Here is a 26,289-nt window from a genome sequence, read left to right as displayed (position 1 = left end):
TGATTAATGATACGTCTGTAATATGGGTCTGTATTGTGTGAACTGGTTTTGAGAGTCTCTGGTATGAGAGCTTTTGATGAGAGTGACAAGGTCTGTCAAGGAAATAATATGCGGAAAGCCCTTATATGAAGATGGTTTGGGCATTTTTTATGCTAATGACTAACCTCATGTACACGGTTGCTCTTTTAGGGTGCGTTCACACTTGTCATGTTTGGTTCGATTAAAACGAACCCTGGTGCGGTTGCTCGGTTAGTGCGGTTCATTTGAACATATGTGAACGCTGCCATCCGAACCCTGGTGCGCACCAAACAAGCGGACCGAGACCGCTAAAAAGATGGGTCTCGGTCCGCTTCCAAACGAACTCTGGTGCGGTTCGATTGATATATGAACGCAACACAGACCAAAGACATGTAAACGGACCAAAAACCGGACGTATAATGTCACAAGATGCCACGCATAATGCAGCTGATTTGACGACGCGGAAAGATCGGTGTACGTTATCCAAAATGAGTAACTTTAACGTTAGAGGACAAACGGAGAGCAACGAGGAAGAGCCTCATCAATATTTGGTCTGACGAGCATGTTTCGAAAATGCTAGAAAAAACACACAAAAAGCATACCTGGCTCTTCTCATCAAAGTTCCTGTGTTGCCCATTATTAGCAGGTACAGACGACAGAACGGCCGTCTCTTTTGCACAACGGAGGAAATCCTGCTGCTGTTTTGAATGTTTTGAACATTTTATGAGCTCTTCATGAGTTCTCAGCGGGTAAAAATAATGCCACATGTACACGCATAAAATGATCGCGTTTAATCCAGCACACAGCGTTGTTTTGAACATTTCATGAGCTCTTCATGAGTTCTCTGGTAAGAAATAATGCCATATGTGTTACACGCATAAAATGATCGCGTTTAATCCAGCACTCAGCGTTGTTTTGAATGTTGTGAACATTTCATGAGCTCTTCATGAGTTCTCTGGTAAGAAATAATGCCATATGTGTTACACGCATAAAATGATCGCGTTTAATCCAGCACTCAGCGTTGTTTTGAATGTTGTGAACATTTCATGAGCTCTTCATGAGTTCTCTGGTAAAAAATAATGCCATATGTACACGCATAAAATGCCCGCGCGTGTAATCCGCACACAGCATTGTTCTGAATGTTCGGTAAGCGAGCTCCTACGTCATATAAGCCGACCAATCAGGTTGTGAGCGTCTCCCTGTGCCTTTGGTTCGGTAACTTTAGGTTCGCTGTTAAAAATGCCCGTGTGAACGCTAAGCGGACCAGGACTATTATGTTTGTTTATGTTTTTTGGTCCGGACCAAACTAACCAAACGAACCGAACTACAAGTGTGAACGCACCCTTAGAATACTCCACTGACTAACATTAGAACTAGATTAGCCCTGTCCCAAATTGCACACTTTTGTACTTACACATTTTAAGATATTTTTGTTGAAATCCGATGGCTCAGAAAAGCCTTAATTTACACCAATGTAATTTCCTCTCTCAAGACCCATAAAAGCCACTAAAGACATCTTTACAAAGCCCATCTCACTACAGTGGCTCTACAATCATTTTATGAAGTGACGAGAATAGTTTTTGTGCGCAAAAAACGAAATAACTTAATATAGTGATGGGCTGATTTAAAAAAAAAAGATTTATACCGTTATGAATCAGCGTATCGATTCATGATTCGGATCGCGTGTCAAACTGCTGAACTCACGTGACATTGGCGTTCCGAATCATGAATCGACTGATTCATTACGGATCGAAACCTTGTTTTGAAATCGGCCCATCACTAGTCATTATTTAGTTGTTTTTTTGCACACAAACATTCTCGTCACTCCATAAAATCATTATCCAGTATAAATTATCCAGTGTAGTGAGATGGGCTTTTTAATGTCATCGTCAGTGCCTTTTATGGGTCTTGAGAGAGTAAATGACATTGGTGTCAATGGGTGTGAATGACATTAGGTTAAGTAATTAATGACAGAAATAAATTTTTGGGGTGAACTAACCCTTTAAGTTCATTAAACCTTAGGGTGTCCCATTTGTCATTTTGGGTGTTTGTGAGCGCCCCTTATGCAATCAATATGCGCTCTCAATGCACAGTTTTGCTAAGCCCGCACTGAGGCCCTGTCCCAACTGGCACTTGCACCTCACACGTTTGCGGTCTTCTTAGGAGTCCACACTTTCGTTACGTAACCTAAAATGACACCGTAGCCTCTTGGACGTAATGGACATGCGCGTGTGGGCAGCCATTGCAGGTTCACAAGTCCGCAAGTGAATAGATAGCATTCCATTTGACAGGGTCTAAAGCAAGCTCCACAGCACACTTCTTGCCGACAGTCAAAACAGCATTACATCAAGTACGGACTCATAGGAAGATCTCAAGTGTTGAGGGTGCCAATTATTAGGCAGAGATTTTTTCATGAGATATTCTCCCATGCGTAAAAATATAAAAGTTTTATTCAATTCAAATAAACCTTCTTTGATTATACTCAATGTACTCACTCAATTGAGAAAACTACAATTTAAATGAAATCTATCATGACATTCATAAAGTAGGGGTTGACTTTACATATGTGACTTTTGGTGGCAAAATGAGTTGCAATAAGCACATTTTCAAAAATTATTATTTTTTTTAAATTTATTTTTAAACCTTCTAAATGGTGTATATTTACTTTGAATTGTGACAGCTCAATTTTGAGAAAAAACAAGTTGAAGTTTTTTAAAGGTTCCAAAACAAAATCGATTTGCGACCATACATTAAAATCCCGGGTGATAACACCAAATTTGACACACAAGTCAAATAGGATAAATAATGTGTGTGAATACTTGAAAGACATTTTAAAATACTATAATTCTGTGTATGTCGGGATTGTGAACTGTCTGAGGAGTCTTTGTGCGCACACGTCGGATCTGTCAGTCAGCGCAAGTGAGATGGACTTGATGGAGACGTTTTCATGGACAAATGAAAGTTACTCTCAGATACAGATACATTTAGATGTTTAACTTCTATTTGGAGAATCGAGATCCCTAGACAAGGACTTAAACCTCAAAATCAACATGTTTTCAACATGTTTTGCCAGTAGCTTGAAATGATTCAGTGTGCATTCCGACTCCTTTTGCCAGCATGTGTCAGATGTTTTTTTTATTACTTTATTAGTACTTTTCATTGGCATTAGTTAAACTGCTCTGACCACGTCAAACCTGCTTGTGTCATTTCTGGCCATCTGTGAATATGTTACCATGGTATCGTTGTGCATCTGTATGTTTTCAGTGGAAAAGAAGGTGAATTTTTTAGCCCGGTTGTGGAGCTGGGAGTTGGTAAAAGTACATAATGTAAAATGCCCAGTGACCCATGAGCAGCTCAGGATAGCTGGATGAATCTCTAACACCTCAGCACAAGATCCCCGAGCATTTCATCCATCAAGCCAGTCATATTTGTTTTTCCCTGCTGATTTTAGACATTGCAAATGCAGTTTAATTTACATCAGAGCCTTGAGAATGTGCAGCGTTAAGATGGATTACTTTGACCCCCCTTGTGGAGGACGACATGAAAGACCGACTGCGACTAACTCTGAGAACTTTTTACTGAAGCTTATCCCTGTTAGATACAGTGTCTGTCTTGAAACGGATAATGGCAATGCATCTTCCTTCGACATTTCCCATTCCCATCAGAGACAGAAAGCATAACCTCTAAAAATAACTGGAGAATATATCACACGTGTGTGAAATGGGTTCAGTCTTGCATAATGGATTTGTTTTAACCCTCCGACAGGATGAAGCGACCAGGGCTGTGAAAGTGAGAGCGTGTTTGCATAAAAATGTCTGATGCGAATTCTGCTGCAGCTGCCCATGCAATGCATTTATTGTGCAGTACAGTCAACAATATAAAAATTATTTTTTTATTTCAATGATTATAGATAATGTATTATTAATGATTATATTTATAAATGTATAAATACTACAGTTCCTTGAATTTAATTTGGCTGAGAGGCATTCTAAAAGTGCTGATAGTTTTTACAACTGATATTTATTTCCTTTGTGTTTTTAGAACAGAGTATGAGTCTTAATGTTTGCAGTAGGAATTTAAAAAGCAGCAAGATCTATGTGAAGTTTTCATTATATAAAGACCAAAGTAAACAAACACTCAAAGACTCGAAACAAAGGACAACTTAAAATGAAGCCTATACATACACAGGGCTAAAAACTAGAAAGTCACCTAGACACAGGTGTAACACATGAGGGCAAATCAAAAACCATGGCAAAAACACAAGCACAGATCAAATGTGAGGAGCAGAAATGTGACAGTTTCACTTGTAGTGTGGAGTGGTTGGGTGATCACTCGGATCAGGGTTTCACTCACCAGTGGGTGGGAAATGGAAAACCAGTAATGGAAAAGGAGTGAGTTCTTTGAGCGTTAAAATTGCTCTTGTTCCACTCACGTATTCTGTTCCTGTCCATGTGTGGCAAACTTGTGAAGCTTGATGCTTTGACTTTTTTTCAAAAGCATCAAGCTTTAATCATTTTGATTTAGTGGGTAAAAAAAAGCAAAAAAACAACAAGACAGACTGAAGTCACCAAAACATACACTACTCTTATTCTCATCAACGTTGCATTTCTTTGATCGAAACAATACAAAATTGTATTATATTATTCCTACTATGGCAATGCTGAGTCATGTGAACCTTCGGAAATCATCAATGTTAAAAACAGTTATTCTAACCATGACACATTTTTTTTACAGGATTCTTTGATTAATTAAAATATATATAAAAAAAGATGTTCTTTTGAACAAAGTATTTTGTAACAATATCTTCTAACATTTTTGATCAATGTATTGCAATCGTTCTGTCAATATAGGGTGCTGTGCGTACATTAAAGGGGGGGGGGGGGGTGCTGTTTCATGCATACTGAGCTTTTTACACTGTTAAACACTTGGATTCCCATCCTAAACATAGACAAAGTTTCAAAAACTAATGTTGGACGTTTGATGGAGTATGTCTGTGTCAAAAATACTCCTTCCGGTTTCTCACAAGTTTCGGAGAGTTTTTTTCGAGAATGGCTCGGCTTGACGTGAACAGAGCGGAAGGTCCTTGTATGGGCCGTACGGGCTCTTCTCCCGGTAGGGTGCGCGCGCACGTGACTAGAGCGAGAGAGGAAATGCACGTCCATAAACACTCTTTCAAGGTGCAGAAATGACGGGAAGCTTCACAACATCACTTCAGTCGCGTCGCAAAGTGGATGTCCACGCCACTGCTGTCACAGGACTTCACCAAATCATACCAAAGAAGTGTGTTTTTGACGGAGCGGTCCCAGCGATAAAGGTTCGGTCCTGCTTTGGAAGCAGCCGGTGAGTAAAACTGCTTCAGATGTCTATGCTGTCGGCTATCGTCACGTGAGTAAACATCAGTAAACGACACGATTGCGTGCTTCGTCATTCAAATGCGCTAACGGACTCTATTGTTGTTCTCTGTATAACGTTACACTAGTCTGACGTGCAAAACCGTTTTGCTTGCTACTGCTAATGTTTAGTCGCATACAATAGCCCATAAACCGAATCATGTCCTCATAAACTGCGAGTAAACAAACGCAAATGTTGACAGCCCACTAAATACAGTACATACCACAGAGACGGACGTCCTGCTGTTGCTGTTTCTCCTGTTCAATTTATTTAAGCCTCCGAATGATTCTGGATCATATATCTATTAGCTGAGATCGATAGCGATGGGCTTCTCCCCGCTTGAGGACGTCACCGCTTCGCGCTTGTCATTCTTTAGCTCCGCCCACACGATACGCCTCCAGGCGCTCGTTTTTTTCCGGAAAGACTCGGTACAGCCCATATTTCTTTTATAAATATAATAAAACTAAAGACTTTTCGGAGATATGAAGGATGCAATACTACTCTATAGGTACTCAAGATTGACATGAGATTGACTGAAACTGAGTGTTTCACCCCCCCTTTAATGAGAAAAAAAATAAACTTAAATGCGCACGCACGCACACATGTATGCATACTTGTTTGATATTTTAACTGAACTTAGGACTAGTGGTGGTGCTTAGGATATTGTTGATAATTCAGTGTTTCTGTAAAAAAAATATATATATTAATTGTTAATAAAATATTACTACTACTACTGATTCTACTACTAATAACAATACAATACACTAAGGATTGATGAGCTGCTTGGTTCATGAATATTAATCACTTTGTCAGCGTTCACTCGAACTGATTTGCTAAAATTGAAACAGTGAAGGTAATAGATGAGAACCAGCCAATGAGATTGCTGTTTGTGCATTAGTTCAGCCCACCACCGGAGAAACCATACATTCTGCTTGTTCTTAAAAGCTGAATAATTCCTAACAAACTCTGTTGTTTTGACAATAAAATACAACAAAAAATTTGGTTTAAATGTAGCATGTTAATTGTGTGGTATTTAAGACTCTGTCTCTTTGTGTGAGTGAGAAAGCGTGCTCTCTGCAAAGCTAAGGCGAGTTGTGCGCCTTTACAATACATTTTACGGTACGTCAGATACAGGTATGCTGCGCATCCGTTGAGCTGGACTGAAATAGACAACATAAACACACACACTGGCAAGTAAAACCTAAGAATTGATCAGCCAAAGGCTAATGATAGATATTATTTAGTTAACCCAGAGTGAAGATTTACTGATTTACTTGCATTGTAGAGTGTTGAGTTATCACGTTTTTGTTGGCATTTCCAAATGCATGTAGCTTGATTACCAAGTGAAGTACATTCGACATGTTTAGGTTAACAACATCACATTATAATGTTTTTCATTTGAAGTTATCAACCCATACCTGATTATTTCTAATACCATCGTGAGTGTGGTACTGATATATTGCGTAGATACTTGAGTATAATGGTAGAATGTTACTCACCACTAGACTACCCACAGCAGAGTAAGCTGCAAAGGCATACGGTTCAGTCGTGGATGCGGACGGCTGGCCACACCTCGCTCCGCTAGGTAGGTAACATTGGTTTCCAATCTTATCGACGATCGTGCTGAGGGCGGGTCCGGGATAACTCAGAAGAGATGTGTGATTAGTCACCTGGACGTCTTTTAATCCAAGTTCCTCCCACCGCTGAGCGATGTACTTGACCTTGGACTCTTCTGTGAGATCAGACAAGTTGTCAAAGTCCCTGTGTCAAAGCAGACACAACAGGAAGGAAATATCAATAAATGCATCTAGTATTTTGCACCCCTTTACAACCCGACGACAAGGCGACACTTAAAGCATTGATGAATATGTGCAAGACTAATTATCATTAGCGTAATTAGCACATTGTTGACTTTAGGTTAACATTTGTTTTCCTCAAAGGTATTTACATGGTTTATTGACATGAAGCTGCAGCTAGAAATGTTGGACAGAAATGGAGCGAGGGCCTCCATAATTCATATTCCGGACAAGCTTCAGTTAATGTAACTGATGAATATGGCGGTGCAGGGAATCAATTGTCTCCTGAACAAACGGATGCACTATTAAAAAAGGATTGCCTGGAGAGAAAGTAAATTAGCAACAGACGGTTAAACATGAGAGTGAGAAATGAAGCGCTGTTAAGGTGCTCTGGCAGCTTGGCTTCGCTTATTTCTTAGCCGTCACGGCACGTGGAAGGCACAAAGAGAAACACATTGTTATCTTGTAACTTGAAAACTTTGAGAGCTCTCAAGCCCATCAGCATGCCAAAGCATACTCAGTGATTTTATAGGAGAAACACAGCAGGCCTGCCCATTCTCTCAATCTTCAAAACAAAATTAATTGAAGTGTAAAAGTAAGCCAAGAGCCTCCAGAGACTATAAATCATTTAACTGCATTTTCCCCCTTTATCCTCTATGATGAATTTGCAGACGTTGATCATTGCCACATGACGCTAACAATATCCGTAAACCAAGCACAAACTGGGACAGATTTTTCCTCTTCTCCACTAACCAACAAATCTCTCATTATACTACTATTTCAGGTGAAAGAGCAAGGTTCAATCTTTTAAAACAATTTTTTGTTTGTTTTAGATTTTGAAAGCACAAAAAGAAAAGGCATATTTATCCTGGCATATTTGTACAGCCTAATATGAAAAGAGCAGACTAAATCAACAGTGTCTGGTCTTCTTTATGCTGAGAGATGTTTTGTATGCACAACAAATATTTTGTATTACATTCTAATCTTTTTTGTGATGTTTAATTGCAAAGTGCAGGGATTTGTTTAACCTACAAACGTACAGAGCCCCTCAAGGGACATGGTTGATGGGCGACATAAGTCGATTCTTTTGCATTCTCCCGATAATGTTTTGCATTCCCTCGAGAAAATGAGCATTTACTCACAAAACGTTTCGCGTTCCCCTGGGAAACTTTGCATTCACTTGCAAAACTTTTTGAATTCGTTTGGAATTCTTTGTTTTTGCAAAGTTTCTCGGGAGAATGCAAAACTGTTTAATAATCAAAATAACTGTAAAGAAATGGTAAAGAAAAAGATCTATTCTATAATATATATTATCTATTCTATATATATATATATATATATATATATATATATATATATATATATATTCTCTCTCTCTCTCTCACACACTCTCTCTCTCTCTCTCTCTCTCTCTCTATATATATATATATATATATATATATATATATATTCTTTTTCTTTACCATGTCCAAATGAAAACCATGATATGCATGTTTTTTAAACTAACTTTATTTACTAATTTCTTGACCAAATTATTGTTTAGCTTCAGAATCTAAGATTATTTTAATGTTATTATATTTAAAAACAAAAAACAAAAAACAAAACAATGCAAATCAGTATATTGTTTGATTTATCTGTTTTTTCTATGAGAAACATACACCAATCAGGCATAACATTATGACTGGTGAAGTGAAGAGACAGGTGAAGTGAATAACACTGATTATCTCTTCATTCAGGCACCTGTTAGTGGGTGGGATATGTTAGGCAGCAAGTGAACATTTTGTCAAGTCAAGTCAAATTTACTTATATATTGCGTTTTTTACAGTGCAGATTGTTTCAAAGCAGCTTCACAGTGTTAAACATAATTTGATTCGGCTGTACAGCCGCTCTGGAGAAAGCGGTGATGTTTTCAGCTCATTTCAATTATCATATAGTGACAATGTGGGCAGATCAGTAATTTAGGGTGCTTTCACACCTGCCTCATTTAGTTCGGTTGAATCGTACTAGAGTTCGTTTCCCTCTTTGGTGCGGTTCGTTTGGTCAGGTCTGAAAGCAGCAGTCGCACTCGGGTGCACACCAAAAGCTGACCAAACAAGCGTACCGAGACCTCCTTGAAGAGGTGGTCTCGGTACGCTTTCAAACGAACTCTGGAGCGGTTTGTTTGTGGTGAGAACGTGATCCGACCTCGAACAGAGCCAACCGCAAAAGTACTGATCATTTTTGGACTAAACCAGCTGCCGTAGTTAGCTGCGCTGACATTGTGTGCATGACATTATTACCTGATAGATCATTGGAAATATTTTCGGGAAGATGAGCATGTCAGTTAAGAATAATTAATGCACGCCTCCGCTTGAAGTGACGAGCGATGCGCGCTCGCCGTCTGCAGTGCATTAGAACGTTGTTTTCATGTCGCATCCGCGCTTCATTATAGAAATGTATTGTTTGCATACTGTGGTAAATACACACAGTGTAGTAGATTATGGCCAGGGACAAAACTAGCCCGCGCAGTCGTCTCTCCATAGTGTTATTATAGTTTGCTGGCTTTGCCTCTTCTGTTGGAATTCTTCAACACGTAAATTCTGACCAATCGAAAAGCAGTTTAGGAAATACGCCATGGCCAATGAGTGATGTGGATGTTGTCACGTGCCTGCGTTTTGGTTTGTTTCAACTGGTTAGGACCAAAGCAATCAGTGTGGTGTGAAAAGGAACCAAAAAAATGCAAAATGCAGCAATGTATAATTGTTTGCCCTTGGTTCGGACCAAATGAACCGAACTAGAAATGTGAAAGCACCCTTAGTTGATGTAGTTAATTTAGTTTAGTAATTACATTTATTTGGATGAATAGTTGAACATTTTGTCCCCCCAAAATGGTCCTCAAAATTGATGTGTTAAAAATAGGAAAAATGGGCAAACGTAAGAATTTGAGCGAGTTTAACAAGGCCCAAATTGTGATGGCTAGACGACTGGGTCAGATAATCTCCAAAGCAGCAGCTCTTATGGGGTGTCCCTGGTCTGCAGAGGTCAGTATCTATAAAAAGTTCGGAAATGTTGGAACAGTGGTTAACCGGTTGACAGTGTCATGGGCGGCCAAGGCTCATTGCTGCCCATGTGGTTCGATCAAACAGACCAGCTACTGTAGCTCAAATTGCTCAAGAAGTTAATGCTGGTTCTGATAGAAAGGTGTCGGAATACACAATACATCGCGTTTTACATGGATGGCCGGGTGCGTGTGCATTTTAAGGAGCACAACAAGTTTGAGGTGTTTTGGCCAATCGAGCCTCTGTGGGATGTGCTCAACAAACAAGTCAGATCCATGGAGGCCCCACCTCACAACTTACAAGACTTAAAGGAATTGCTGCTAACATCTTGGTGCCAGATACCACATCACACCTTCAGGGGTCTAGTGGAGTCCACGCCTGGACCGGTCAGGGCTGTTTTGGCAGCAAAATAGGGACCAACACAATATTAAATGGTAAGTTTACACCATTAATTCATTCATTTACATCATTAATTACTCCCCCTAATGTCACTTCACACCCGTAAGACCTCCGCTCATCTTCAGAACACAGTTTAAGATATTTTATATTTAGTCCGAGAGCGTATCTAAGTGTAGGCACACCATACTGTCCATGCCCAGAAAGGGAATAAAAACATCATCAAAGTAGTCCATATGTGACATCGGTTGGTTGATCAGAATCTCTTGTAGCATCGAAAATACATTTTGGTCCAAAAATAAAAAAAAACTACAACTTTATTCAGCATTGTCTTCTCTTCCATGTTTGTTTTCAATACTCAAATATAGATTTAAACAGTTATGAATCAGCTTTTTGATTCATGATTCGGATCGCTAATGTCACGTGATTTCAGCAGTTTGACACGCGATCCGAATCATGAATCTATACGCTGATTCATAACCGTTGAATCTTTATTTGAGGATTGAAAACAAACCTGGAAGAGGAGAAAATGCTGAATAAAGTCGTAGTTTTTGTTATTTTTTGACCAAAATGTATTTTCGATGCTTCAAGAGATTCTAATTAACTAACTGATGTCACATATGGACTACTTTGATGATGTTTTTATTCTCTTTTCACACATGGACATTATAGTGTGCATACACTTAAACTGTGTTCTGAAGATGAACGGAGGTCTTACGGGTGATTTCATTTTTGGGTGAACTAACCCTTTCAGAAGGTGGTCATTATGTTATGCCTGATTGATGAAGATGAAATGATGTAGGGACACAAACAGACCTCAATGACAAATTAAATTAAACTAAACTAAATTAAATAAAACAACAGCATGCATAAGTCTACTTGTTCCTGGAAGTTAGAACATCAACATTTATGGTTATTTTTCAATATTATTTCAGAATCGTTTTTTAAGATTCAAGAAAACAAATGTATATAACTTCAGATAAAAATCAGATATCGGATTTATGTCTTAAATGTCTTATATGCAATAAGGAAAACATTTCAATTTTTATTTTTTTTATTAGACATGTCATCTAGAAGCTTCATAGTAAAGGCTGGTCAAATGTGTCTGGACATTTTTTTCTAGATAAACTCTAGACAAGATTCTTTCATGTGGACATAGACAGAAAAGTTTTAATTTCACCTTTTCCTGTTCAAAAATGTACCACCACTAGCAAGTAGTTTTTTGAGTTTCCTAGTAGTTTCTCAAGCACAAGACTCATCCGGTGATTCAGGAGAGCGGACAAGCCGTCCAGCCCCGCATTGAGCCACTATGACCTGACAGAGTGTGTCCAATCCCTCACGGCTGTGCATGGGTGCCTGGGTAATCTAATTAAAAGCGTGCTCTGCATGAGTGAAGAGGATGATTCCTAACCTCTCTCAGGTAATGCTTCTCCAACCTCCTCCCCCACTAGAGCTGGCACAAGACTTAAATAGTAACCCAAGACATTATTTATGGAGGTTCCTTCAACTGATTGTGTGACCAATTTTAGAGTGACCAGTTTGAAACTAATTACAAAGAAATGTCACTTTGTGGTGAAATAGAATGGGTCTACACTTAAAAGTCTAGGATTGGTGCTAAATAAAACGGGATCAGTATGACATAACTTCTATCCTTAACATTTTATGCAATACCTTTCAAATAAAAATAAAAATAAAAAATTCTGCTAATTAATGCAAAAAAAATAAAACATATATTTAAATATGTATACATCCAGTATCAATAAAAAGTCTATTTACATTTCTATTAAGTGTTACATTTAAATAAATATAAAACATACTATATACATAATATTCACTACTGTTCTAAATGATTTGTTTTTATGAAATAAAGGCCGGGTTTCACAGTCAGGGCTTAGATTAAGCCAGGCTTAGGCTATTTAAGTGGCTTTTATAAATGTGCCTTTCAAACTGGTCACTCAAAACATTACGGGTGTGCATCTTGAGACAAAACAATGGCACGGACATATTTTAAAGGATTAGTTCACTTCAAAATTAAGATTTTCTGATCATTTACTCACCCCTATCTGTAAATGCTCATCATAGCATCAATTTATTCATTTATTTAGTTTAATTTTCTTTTTGGATGACTCATAACCGTGGGTGACCTCAGTAGGGGAGGATGAACGACTTTCATTTTTTTAAAGTCGACATTTATGTGATGAAAGTCGAGTCGACGGCGACTAGTCTCTGATGACGTCATTAATTAAAAATAAAATAAACCTGAACCTTGAGCTGAGACTCGAACTCGGGTCTTCTTGTGCACAGCTGATATGGTATATGACACAGCGCTGCCCATAAGTTTATTGATCCTACATGACAGCTTTTGTATCAGTTCTTTTGTCTTATGGTCATTATATTTCTCACAGATTTCTGTTCGTTCTGAATAAGATACAGATAAAGTAGCACAATAAAAATTACATGTATATGAAGGCATTAGTGAGTGATTGCGTGTGAATTAATTCTACCTGGCAGCATCTCTCTACTAATAGTGAAGCTGTGAGTTTTAGTTATCAAGAAATATATGCTAGAACGTTTCAGTTTCTAAGCTATTTTGTATATATATATATATATATATATATATATATATATATATATATATATATATATATATATATATATATAAATCCCAGAACAGTGTTGACAATACATTTCTGCGCTACTGAATGGTTTTGTGTGAGGCGTGTGATGTGCGTGATGTGCGATCGGCTATGTGTGTGTGTTGCAATTTGCAGCACGCAGTTAAGCGCAATGATTAACTTACCTGTACAGTAAGCATGCATTCTCCCGATCAGTTTTGAGCATCCAGATGGTAATCAAATATGTCTTGTGGAGAGCTCACCGAGTATGCATTTATTTGTCATTTTTAACTGTTCAAAACAGAGCCTGCGTGTCAGAAATTGTTTATCCTGTTGCGCCCTCTATAGGCCGGCGACTAGTCGACGTCAAGCTTAAAGCGTCGTGACAGAGCATTAAGGTCGACTAGTCGACTAGTCGTGCAATCCCTAGACCTCAGGCACCCGCTCATTTTGGATAAACCCATAGACAGTAAAAGAAATGGACGGAGCGTTCCCATTGACGTCAACGGCGAAAGAATGAAGTCAACCTAGGGGCACTCACTTCCTGATGGCTGAGCGAACTGCGCAGGCTCAGACTGAGCTTGACGACGTAGATGTGACGTGAGCCTCCTGTCTGACAGCTGTGAGTCTTCTAGTAGATGTGGAAAGCGAAATCTGAATCACTTTGTTTAAATATTTTCTCCCGTTGCTTTTGGCTCACTATGGGCTTCTCCCCATTCTTCCCCCTTGACTTTATCAGACTTGTCTCCAGGACATGTCTCCACGTCCCCCCGACTGTCTCATAGACAGTAAAAGATTGCCTGCGAGCGTCTCCTCAGGTCTATACGGTAATTTCTCAACTGTGCGACAGGGTCGCGTTGGTTATGACGCAATCGTTAGCCTATTTTTACAAAAACAGCTTCTGCGGGGCGATAGTGTAAGATACAAGGTAACGGAGCCTTTTATACATTGTCGTGTTTCTTTAGAAATAAACAATGGACAAATGGAGTCTTTAAACGTCTCAGATGTAAAGTTATTCACTGTCAAAGTGACTCAAAAATGAATGGGAGTCAATGGGATGCTAACAGCAGGTGATGGCTTGGTTAGCAATGGCAGCCCCTATGGGTGGAACGCTTTCCGAGCGCTAGATTACCCCCTTGGATCAACCCGCACATCACTGGTCGGTACTTCCATCTTTTACGTTGCAATGACGTCATACGCAGTAAAAAATAATACAGAAGTCACGCCTTTGAGGTTAAAAGGGTGTGTGTGTGTGTGTGTGTGTGTGTGTGTGTGTGTGTGTGTGTGTGTGTGTGTGTGAAAACCGGGTGATAATATTGATATTTTATTTTAGCTTTATTTTAATTTACAGAAGATAGTTTTAGTTAACAATAATAACCCTGGGCCCAGAACAGATTTTGCATATGGAGAAGCAAAGTTTTAATGCAGTCTGTGAGTAAGTGATTCAGGCTCAAATAATTGCAGAAATTTAATAAGAGAAAAGGGTTTAGAACCAACCTGAGCAGAATGATTGAGGAATATCAATACAACACTGCCTTGCAACCACTATTGATGCCGAACATTAACAGCCTCACTTTAATTACTGGGTAACAGGAAACTAACCAAGTTCACCATACATCTGTATTGCCACTTCAAAGGTAAAATGATAGGATGGCTTTGAGGCGAAGCTCTGAAAGAAACATTCATTTACTATTTAGTTTAAACTCTTCAGAGTGAGCCTATTAAATGTGCTTTGGGTTTTGAAATAAAACATGGAAACTTGTCTGGATTTATTTAGAGTTTCCTCACATTCGTTCGTGCAGCATGTACTCTCACAACAAAACACTTGACTGAAGCAGTAGAGGTGAAACAAATCAGGTGAGTCAATCCATAACACATGGTGGCATACGTTACCTCATTACTCAGTCACTCAATATTTTCAATAAAAGGTCAAACCATTTAACCATGGGTCCATTTATAATGAAGACGTATCATCAAACTCCACTGTCTCTACTGACCAGTCCCAGGAGAAATCAGATCAGAAGATGATGAACATAATCACGGATTCTACCGGTCACAGCTTGACCAAATCCAACCTCTTGTCAAGCAATGTTTGTTCATGCTCTCCACAGCAGAACCGAATGACTGATGCTGCTTCTTCCATCTGGAGAAAAGATCTGTCACTTTCTCGCACAATCCAGACTCGCGGCTGATGCTACTGGCTAGAAACAAGAGAAGTCTGCAAACCCTTGTGATGGCAGATCCTTAACTCAGCACCATCTGTTATGGAGACTAATACAGACATCAGGAGAGAAGCCCTGCTCTCCTGTCAAGCTACACAAATCCGCCATTTCCACACAGGAAGCCTGTCAACAAAGCAGCCAGATGAGGCATTATTTCTCCGAGCTTCAAAGCAATTCTGCTATCAGAATGAATAAACTGATGTCGAACTACTATAATTCCCTTTGTTAGAAATGTACCTCTAAATTGTGCTTTTGTGCAAGCGATTCGATCTTTGTGTTGAGCAAATACAAGTAGAGGAATGAATCCCTAGACTTTTTAATTAAATACGGTTGAGTGGATATGATTGACAGCTGATTTATCTTGTCTAAGACTGCAGCTGGTCACCTGGGTTTTGCTTGGGGTGAGGCTAGCGTGCCGCCCGGATGGCTATTGAACTGTGGTGGTGCTATTATGGATGATAATAGTGGCGGTACTGAGTCCCACACCATATAAAGGCGCTTGGCTTTTTTTTGTCCCCCAGGGTCCTTGAAGGGGCCGTAACGTGGTAGGTGAACAAAGAGAAAGAGATAAAGAGATATTTGAGGAAGCTTTCACTCCATTGAAAATGTCTGACCCTTCTGTCCTTCAAAGGAACATTACAAATGTGGTGATGCAGGGGGAAAAATATCAATAAAAAAAATTCTATTTGATTGGCTCTTTCAGTCCCTGAGAAAGTAAAATCAAATTTGCATATGCCATATCAATTTCTAAGACAATGATCAGCCACAACATTAAAAATGATAATGTTTCTTGAGCACTAAATCAGCATATTAGAATGATTTCTAAAGGATCATGTGACACTGAAGACTGGAGTCACGCATAAATAAAATGTTCGACATGTATAAAAATGAGTGCTGTTAATAAAATAAAATAAATATTAATCAACTAGATTAAATGTAAAACATGATTAATAAAAGGGGTGTTGTTAATAAAAAAAAAGATGAATCAAAGATTAAAAATAAAAAAAAACACTTGCGTTTTATACACTATTAATATATTTTATAATGTAAAAATTTCACAGTAAATCACCAAATTAATGTCGAAACAACATAGACAGTGTATTTTGCATACTTGTTTAATGTCATTTTTATGAACGAAGGCCAGTATCACTGATAATAATACCGCTACTGATGCCTCTAACTTGATTTCCCCCCAAATATAAACATTAATTATAGTCAATCAACATTATAGTATAATTAAAAGATTTTTAACATTTATTAGGCTCTAAAAAAAAAAAAAAACTTTTAACTTAAAATAATCCTCACATAAACCCATAATAAATGTCATATTTACCTATCTCCTTTCTGTCTACAGAAATTGTATAAAGTTAAAAGTTAACATATATTTATTAAATATAGACTAATCCTTTTTAAAGCAACAAATGCTCTTTAGTCAAGAGCAGCGGGTTAAGTTATGTTACCTTTGTTCTTTGATTGACATTGATGACAGACATCACAGCAACTGGTTTATTAGGCTGCTGTCACTAAGATCTGACACGACGTGCTGTCACACGCATCCCATTTTCTCACAACTCTTCAAGTTCATTTAAGCAGTATTAACCTCCTTTAAAACTATTCTTATGCGGATAATCGACAAAACTGATATTTCCACATAATTCTGTGTTATTGTTTGTTCAAGCGTATAAGAGAACTCAATTCTGGCACGCTGTCTGTGCTCACGAGACTGGCGCATGTCTTTATCCGTGTGACAGAACATCCACAGACAGTGCGCTGTCTTTTGTTTTGTCATGCTTAAATTGTTTAAAAGTATTTGCATGAATAAGAGCAATCATATATTGAAATGCTAGCCAAAGCATGACATAAAAAACGGATGCTGCGTTAATTGTGTTAAAGATTTTTAACTTGTTAAACTAGAAAAAATGTATCGCATGCGTTAACACGGAGTTGACAGCACGAATTAAAAAAGTTATTTTAAGATTCACAATATTACTAATTTTGATCAAATAAATGTAGCCTTGGTGAGCATAAAAAAACTTTCTATTCAAATTGTATATTTATTTTTGATGCTGTGTGATGCAAATTTGTTTGGGATGGCAGGAACATGGGGGAAAAAAGAATACAGTTTAAATTTTTTACAAAGCAAAATGAAAACATGAAATTACAATATTATGAATATGCACAGACAACATTCACAGATGCATTTAGGTCAGTGACTCTTCAGCATCCATTTAACACATGCTCTCATCTGAAACACCAAAAGAGAAGCATGGCATCTAAACAACTCCTAAAATACACTGCTTTCGACTTTTCCGCCGTTCAGGAGGAAAACAAAAAGACGATGAACTTTCCTTGAACTTAGAAAGGAGATCAAAAGAAACGTTTGTCTGGCAAGCTGGAGGCCCTGAACGGATTTCTGATACAGAGAAGACATCTGCATTGGTTATGCAAAGTGATGCTCGAGTACATCTGTGATCGCTCTCTCTCTCCTAGTGGATCCATCCTAAAGAAAGCAGTCATATATAACGGGGTTTACGACGGCAAAGCTAGCAGCCCCGGGAGTCGGGGAGGTGCGTTTAACAAATTACAACCAAGGACTCCAAACCACAGTAGGATGAAATGAGAGTGAAATGAATAAACATTGAACACCATTCTGTTAGGAGTGTGTAGCATTTAACAATTGAGAATATACATTTTAAATCATAAAAAAAAAAAAAAAAAAAACTACTTAATTCTACTAGAATTGGTACTAGTTGCTACTAGTTAGTTCACCCAAAAATGACAATTCTGCCATTAATTTTTCACCCTCATGTCGTTCCAAACCCGTAAGACCTTTGTTCATCTTCAGAGCACAAATGAAATGGGACATATTATGATCCTTTTCACAAGATGTAATATAAACCTTTGGTGTTCGCAGAATGAGTCTGTGAAGTTTCAGCTCAAAATACCCATCAGATCATATATTATAGCTTGTCTATACTACCCCGTTTTTGTGTGCTTCCCTTTAAATGCAAATGAGCTGCTGCTCTCCACCCCCTTCTAGCAGGTCCTTTACAAGAGCTTCAGATACAATGTCAACAACAAGACGAATTTTACTCAGCTAAATTGTAAGAAATAACCAGTTTTGGAGGGCAGCATTACATGTTTGAATCGGAGCTGGAAAAAGATAAGAGACTGAGAAAGAGGCTTTTTAGACTGAATGTTTAGTGGATACATTTATGTAATGTTAGATGTTGTGGGGTTACGTTGATTCGACTGGTCAACTAGCATGTCCTGTCATGTTACTCTATAAATTGTTGTAGGCTATAGGGGCTCGCGTGAGAACGCAACACGTCCATAACCCGACTATACAGTGCATAATAAATGTGTGTTTATGAATTACGCAGACTGTGAGCAATTTCAGGATGAAACTAAATACATTGGATTGGATTGGATTGGATTGGATTGGATTGGAAAACTTTATTAATCGCGTTAGGGAAACTGATTTGCCACCAACTTCGACAATACAACTATCAAACTCAACACACAGTTAACACAGATAAAATAAGAAACTATTAATACCCAATTAAGATGACATGATACAATATCACAATTCAAAAAAAAAAAAAAAAAAAAATATCTGTACACATATATACATAGACATACATTAACGGTGTTCATTAAAATATCTAACAGCTGCAGGGACAAAAGACCTTCTCATTCATTCACTTGAGCACCGTGGCATTACCAGTCGTTCACTGAACGAACTTCTTAGACATTTAAATATATCAAATATATCATAGATCTAGTCTCTGTTAATATAGTCAGAGACTATGGTAACTTTAGCCATATTTAGCCGTATAGCATTCTAAAATGCTCATTCAGCAAGCAAATTTGCAAACATCCACAAGACATACCATCCTTAATTGGATGTGAAGTTAGAGCCACTGTAAAAAAATATTTTAAAAATAAGTTACCTGGTTGCCTCAAAATTTTGAGTTCATTGAAATTATTTTTTTTAGTAAATACAATGAACATTTTTTGAGATTTGGCAACCTTTATTAAAATATTATTAAAATATTTTGTAAGCATATTGGGTAATTTGTGTGTTTTATTTCTGATGACGCAGTGAAACATGCCAAATAGTGCTATTTTCATGATTTATCAATTTTTTTTATGTGGTTCAGATACAATAATGTTTTATTTAAACAAATTTCCTTCATTGTATCAACTTGTATGAACTTTTTATTTTAATAAACTCAAAATTTTAAGGCAATCAGGTTACTTACTTTTTTTAATTTAAACAAACATTTTTTTTTTTTTTTTTTTACAGTGCACGAAGCGTCAGTATTGACCATCTTTGGTGAAGCAGTCAAGCAGTCATGCGTAAAATGATTTGCGCAAATATGTAACATTTTACTGACACTCTTTGGCACATTTCCTTCAAAAATTAAATTCAACCACTGTGTCCTCAGTGGCTCAGATGTGGGGAGTCTATGGAGTCTCATACGTTCATTGATACATCCAACAACAGAACATTTGTAATGTTTTTTGGCGCAGTCATTGTAATACTCTAGCTAGCCGATAGAGTGAGTAAATAGAAATGGCAGTCTGTTTGATACTCACTCAGGGGTTTGTCTATGTTATAGGACAGATCATCAACAGTCAAGGGTAGGATTTCTCTACTCTTACGCAGGGGAAACATGAAACAGTGTTTTATGAGAGAGTGATAATGATTGAAGGGGATTTTAAAAGGTATTGTGTGGCTTTTTACCATTAGTGGCTGAATGTTTACACACACTGTGGACACACAACCCCATAAACACCTTTAAACACCTCAAAAAAGTAGATTGTCCAATATGTCCCCTTTAAGATTTGTTTGAGGAAATCTGAGAACTCTCTGCCACCTCCATAGACAGCTATTTAATTAAAGGGTTAGTTCACCCAAAAATGAAATTTCTTTCATAAATGACTCACCTCAATGTTGTTCCACACCTGTAAGACCTCTGTTCATCCTCGGAAGATATTTTAGATTTAGTCAGAGGCCTTTCTGTCCTTTGAATGTAAGTGTATGCCCACTTTAATGTCCACGTCCAGAAGGTAATAAAAACATCATCAAAGTAGTTCATATTTGACATCAGTTGGTTAGTTAGACTCTTTTGAAGCATCGACAATACATTTTGGTCCGAAAATAACAACAAATACGACTTTATTCAGCATTGTCTTCTCTTCAGCATTTGTTTTCAAACCTCCAATAAAGAATCAAATGGTCGCGAATCAGCAGATTGATTCGCGATTCATATCGCCAATGACATGTGATTTCAGCATTTTGCCCGTTTGATATGTGATACAAATCTTAAATCATGACAGCTTGATTCTTTATTTGAGGAACATGAAAGAGAAGACAATGCTGAATAAATTCATATTTTTTGTTATTTTTGGACCAAAATGTATAATCGACGTAGCCTAGAAATCTAGACGCACCCTAGCGACAGCAAATTTAATCTGCCCGCAAGTGTCGTCTAGGAACTCTCAATACCCTTCTGAGCTGTATTCCTCACAATCTGGATGGGCCAATCACGTCGTGTATAGAGTCGGCAGGCGGGGCCATAATGACGACGGCCGAGTTGCGTTTGCGTGCTTCTAGTAAACACAGAAACTGGCGAACGGCGGCAGTCTTTCGAATCAGCTTTGACCGCGACTCTGGAAGACTTGGAGTTAAGCTTTTCTCTGAGAAAAGAACAAAGAACGGCACTGAAGTCATTCTTAAGAAGGGAAGATGTGTAGAAGGGAAGAATGTTTAATCTATCAACAAGCTCTGTTTCACCTCCGTTGCTCTGGTTGGTGTACCGCTATCCTATCGCGTGCAGAGGGAGTTTGAAAGACGACGTTTATCCCGCCCCTCGGATTGAGCCCTGCCTATGGTGAGTTTCCAGACCAAACATCTTGATGTGGGTCTGGCTTGTCAGGCTATAATCGACGCTTCAAAAGAGTCTAACTAACCAAATGATGTCAGACATGGATTACTTTGATGATGTTTTTATTACCTTCTGGACGTGGACAGCAAGTGGACATACACATACATTCAAAGGACAGAAAGGCCTCGGACTAAATCTAAAATATCTTAAACTGTGTTCTGAAGATGAACGGAGGTCTTACGGGTGTGGAACGACATTGGGGTGAGTCATTAATGAAAGAATTTTTTTGGGTAAACTAACCCTTTAACAATTTCAAGGTCCAGAAAAGCAATAAAAACATTGTTAACTACACTGGTTCAACCTTAATTTTATGAAGATACTTTTTGTGTGCAAAACAAACAAAAAGTAAAGACTTTATTCAACAATTTTGTTCTAGTCTGTGTCAGTCTCCTGCGCAGTTTACGTTGTAAATACAGTGCATCTCCTTCTTCTTCATCACATGCACAAACTTAATTATCTTAATCAATATTTTAATTTGCGTTCCGAAGATGAACGAAGGTCTTACGGGTTTGGAACGACATGAGGGTGAGTAAGTAATGAATGAATGAATGAATGAGTTGAATTTTCATCAATTAACTTTTTAATAAACCTTTCCAAGTAAGTAGCTAAAAGACCAAAATGAATAAGACAAGTATACAACAGATAAAAACAAGCATAAATAAATAAAATAATAAATAACTAAATGATTACAATTAACATTAAATAATAAGAATGACTCGTAAATCCAAAATGAATAAACATGGCATGCTTCACAACCATTGAAACTGCATTCAGAAGTAATTTTGTGTGTGTGTTGCAGCATTGTTTAATTTTGATTGTAAAATAGTGAAGCAGAAGCTAAAAACCTCATGTGCAAACAATTGAGCTCCCAGTTGACGGAATTAATTCTTGGTGAATCCTCGTTATATCAACCGAAGTAACCTACGGTCTTCATTCATCTGGAGTGTCTTGGTAAGCAGAGGGAATAAACTCACAAAAACAGCTTAACACAAGCACAAACAAGAATACAAAGGAGTCAAACAATAAAAAAAGACAGAGAAAAGGAGATTAAATGTGGAGTAAAGAATGGTGAGAGAGAGCAAGAATGATGTGAAGAAAGAAGATAAAGTCTGGATGTGACCAGTATAATGTATGAGACTCCTTTAAAGACTCAGAGCTCTCTTGGCAGTTGACGGTTAATAGTTTTGTGTTGACCTTCCTCTACCCAATACCACCATTACACAGCTGCTGAACGGCAAGTGTCTTTAAATTACATCTAACGCTCTGAACATGAGAGCAAGGCCATGCTAAAAACACAACAAAGCCACTGTGAGAGGGTTCTAGACCGTGGCCTCTTCACCTGACCTCACAGTCGCACACTACCCGGCCTCCTTAAACTCCTTTTGGCACAGCTATCGTTTTCAGTGAGACGCTTCCATTTCACACAGATCTCACTGTTGCTCATAGAACAGCCTGTACTGGCATTCAGACAAGCCAGTGTGTGAAAGGAAGAGGTGATCCAGGGATTACTGGAGCCTCTGCCCTTTGGCCAAGCTTTAGCTCACAGATTTACTCTATTGCTTTCTCCCACATATTGTTTTCAAAGGGCCCGGACAACTAATCGATAATGACAATAATCTGCAACAAATGTTTTAGTCTTAACAAAAGGTGGTTTTAAAAAAATAAAATAAATAGTGTTTACTATTTTATATGTTATTACATTTTAAATCAGTTTTAAAATGCATAGCATGCATGGGGTCAGCAATATAAATATTTTTTTTTGTGACATTTAATTTCACTTTTGCTTTTGTGAAATATAATTTCTCAAATATATGTTCTCTTATAATTTATTGTAAAATGTCATTGATTCTTGCAATTTCAAAGCTGAATCCTCAACAGCCATTAGTCCAGTCGTCAGTGTCTAATGAACGATCATTCTAATATGCGGATTTGGTGCTCAAGAAACACTTCAAGGGTAACTATAGAAACTAGGGACAAGCCAACAGGAACTGAACACAGAAACAATTGGAACAGAAAACACTCAAACAAAAGACCAAGCATCGGATGTAATGGATTAAAGCACACAGCCACTGGGCTCTGGAGCAGTAGAAACATGTTCAGTGGAGTGATGAATCGTGCTTCTCTGCCTGACTGCATTGTGCCAACTACAAAGCTTGGTGGAGGAATAGTGGTATGGGGCTTATCAGGGGTGGAGCTAGGCCTTTACTTCCAGTGAAGGGAAATCTAAATACTTCAGCATTCCAAGATATTTTGGACAATGCTTGGACAACCTAATGCTTCTGTGGCAAGGGGGGCGTGTTTCAGCGAGGTCTGCAGCGGGAGAGAGAGCCGCGGGACGAGCGGTAAGTGAGTGGGTTGGAAGCAGATTAATAACACCTGTCTCTTGTTCCAGTAATGAGCGCGGAGAGGGTATAAAACACCGGTGGAACCGCAGACGAGGGAGAGAGAGAGTCGGACTGTTGGTGCGAAAACACAGAGACTGAGTTGACCCGTAAGCCGGAAGTGCCGCGAACCGGAAGTTATTGTTGCTTATGAGTTTGACTGAAAACACACGAAGAAGTGTGTTATTGACATTGCTAAAGAGAAAATAAAGAGAACGCATCAACAGTCCAGCCGACCCCTGTGTCCTCTTCCTTCCTTACTATATCGAACTTGTTACAGCTTCCAACCTTTTGGGAATAGTTTAGGGTAGGCTCTTTTCTATCCCAGCATGACTCCCATTGCAAAGCAAGGTCCATAAAAAAACATGGTTGGATAAATTATAGCCGTGTAACAGTAACATTTTGTGTTATATAACTTCCATCAGTGGGTAAGGTATAAACCATCTTTTGATACATAGAATATTATTTAGTATATAGTTTTAATATCCGTTAAAAGTAAAAACAAGAAATTGTGGTTAGAAATACTAAGAGGTAATTGTAGAGGTGAAAGAGTAGAAAAAAAGACTAATATCAAAATCTGAACATTATGGGTATCAAGAAGATATTTTAAAGAATGTATCACCTGATTTTCCCATGATATTGTAAGGCTGGAAAAACTAGCTGATGCTGAAATGTCTAATCCCTCTGAGAAAACAAAGGAAATCAGCATCTGAACTCATTCATACAGTTAGCGTCTCTGTCCGAGACGACATCACACTGAGTGAACCATCTATGAATGACTCTAATTTACATGCCTTTCCTTTCACATGAAACTTCCCCCAAACTCCTGCTCCCCCAAACTTGAGATCACCTGAAATGCACCAAAAATCTCTTTGTTACAATGTCAATCCTCACGATACAGTATTAAATGTGTGTGATATCATCTGAAATGTCTCGGTGCGACTGGTGCAAATATCCAACCAGAACATCATAAATGTTTTAAGAGTTTAAAGATATCTTTCCTTGGTGTATGGTGGGTGTGGCTTTCAGCCCTTTGGCCTCTCTTTCATACAAGCCTATAGGACTTGATCAATGCAAATTCCTATTGTGAACTGGTGTTTCCATTTGAAAGAGTTTCAAATGGTTCTGGGTATGCATCTGGTTCTGGGTATTTAAGGAAATGTTGCAAAGAGCTCAGGGCTCGATACTGTATTCAGGTCAGCCCGTAATGCTGGAAGTTTTAACCCATGCAGCATTATGTAACCTTATAAGTCAGGTATACATTTCATTCTTTACTTCAGAGTATTTGATGGATTACCCTTGAATTGATTATGTAATTGTCATTATATATTTACCTGACTGTTAATAAATTGTTACACTTTGATTGATTCTGACTTGGTCTGGAATTATTACGAACGGACATAATTTCAACAAAGGGTTAAACGGAATAATTAAATGTGTACATAAACTATTGAATGTAAATGACCAAATAACCAATTTGCATTCTAACCTACATTCTAAATTATGATTAAATGGAGTCAGATTAAGAAGAATTGGAACAAAATCCTTTATGCCCAACTGAAAACATAGAACGCGCAGCGACCTTCACCCGCCATCGTTAGCCTCAATTGGGACGATTTGGTCGGGTTTACAATATTAAAGTCAATAACAACAGTTAAACAAGACCCACTGAGGTTTGAAATGAGTTGTTTATTGTCCGTGTCATTATATCAGATTTTTGAATGAATGCACTAATCAATGAACTGATTTGAGAGTGCATGAAATGTTACATTACATACAGTGATATTGCTACTTAAAGGGATAGTTCACATTGAAATTAAATTTTGATATGTTTTAGCTTACCTCATGGGCATCTGAGATGTAGGAGTATTTGTTTCCCCAGTAGTTTCAATTTTGATCATTTTAGGTCAAACCGTTCTTGTCTGTGTAAGTACACACTGATGGCCTAAGACACGAAACGAGCGGTTTGTGTAAGAAAACAAACAGTATTTATATCATTTTTACCTTTTGTACACCACAGGAAACACGCACGCGCCCTCAGATCAGTCGGACGTAGTGGTGTACAAGAGGTAAAAACGATATAAATACTATTCGTTTTCTTACACAAACCGCTCGTTTCGTGTCTTAGGCCAATCAGTGTGTACTTACGATTGGGGATTGTTTAATTTGGATTTATCTGTGTATGCCCTTTGAGGTGGTGACCATAGACCTGCATTATGTGAGGCACAGACAAGAACCGTTTGACCTAGAATGATCAAAATTGAAACTACTGGGGAAACAAATACTCCTACATCTCGGATGCCCATGAGGTAAGCTAAAACATATCAAAATTTAATTTCAAAGTGAGCTATCCCTTTAATATTAACCTCTTAATCTGCGCTCTTTAAAAAAAAACAAAAAAACAAAAAAAACAAAAAAACATACCCAAATAAAAATATCTGCAGCTCTTACGTCTTTTTGGAGTATGAAGGTTTGGAC

The 26,289-nt window shown here is 38.1% G+C and overlaps 1 protein-coding gene across 2 annotated transcripts in view; it reads right to left on the bottom strand.

Moving 5' to 3' along the window:
- LOC137058722 (inactive N-acetylated-alpha-linked acidic dipeptidase-like protein 2) overlaps positions 1-26,289 on the bottom strand; it is a 436,678-nt gene that overhangs the window by 241,817 nt on the left and 168,572 nt on the right. For both annotated transcript variants that reach the window (XM_067432113.1, XM_067432114.1), the window contains exon 3: positions 6,909-7,170. In XM_067432113.1, the coding sequence (XP_067288214.1) occupies positions 6,909-7,170 (262 nt within the window). The remainder of the gene's footprint in view (positions 1-6,908; positions 7,171-26,289) is intronic.

This window comes from Pseudorasbora parva, chromosome 22 (genome assembly GCF_024679245.1).
Source record: "Pseudorasbora parva isolate DD20220531a chromosome 22, ASM2467924v1, whole genome shotgun sequence".
Taxonomy (NCBI): Eukaryota; Metazoa; Chordata; class Actinopteri; order Cypriniformes; family Gobionidae; genus Pseudorasbora; species Pseudorasbora parva.
This window is presented reverse-complemented; position numbering and strand designations above follow the sequence as displayed.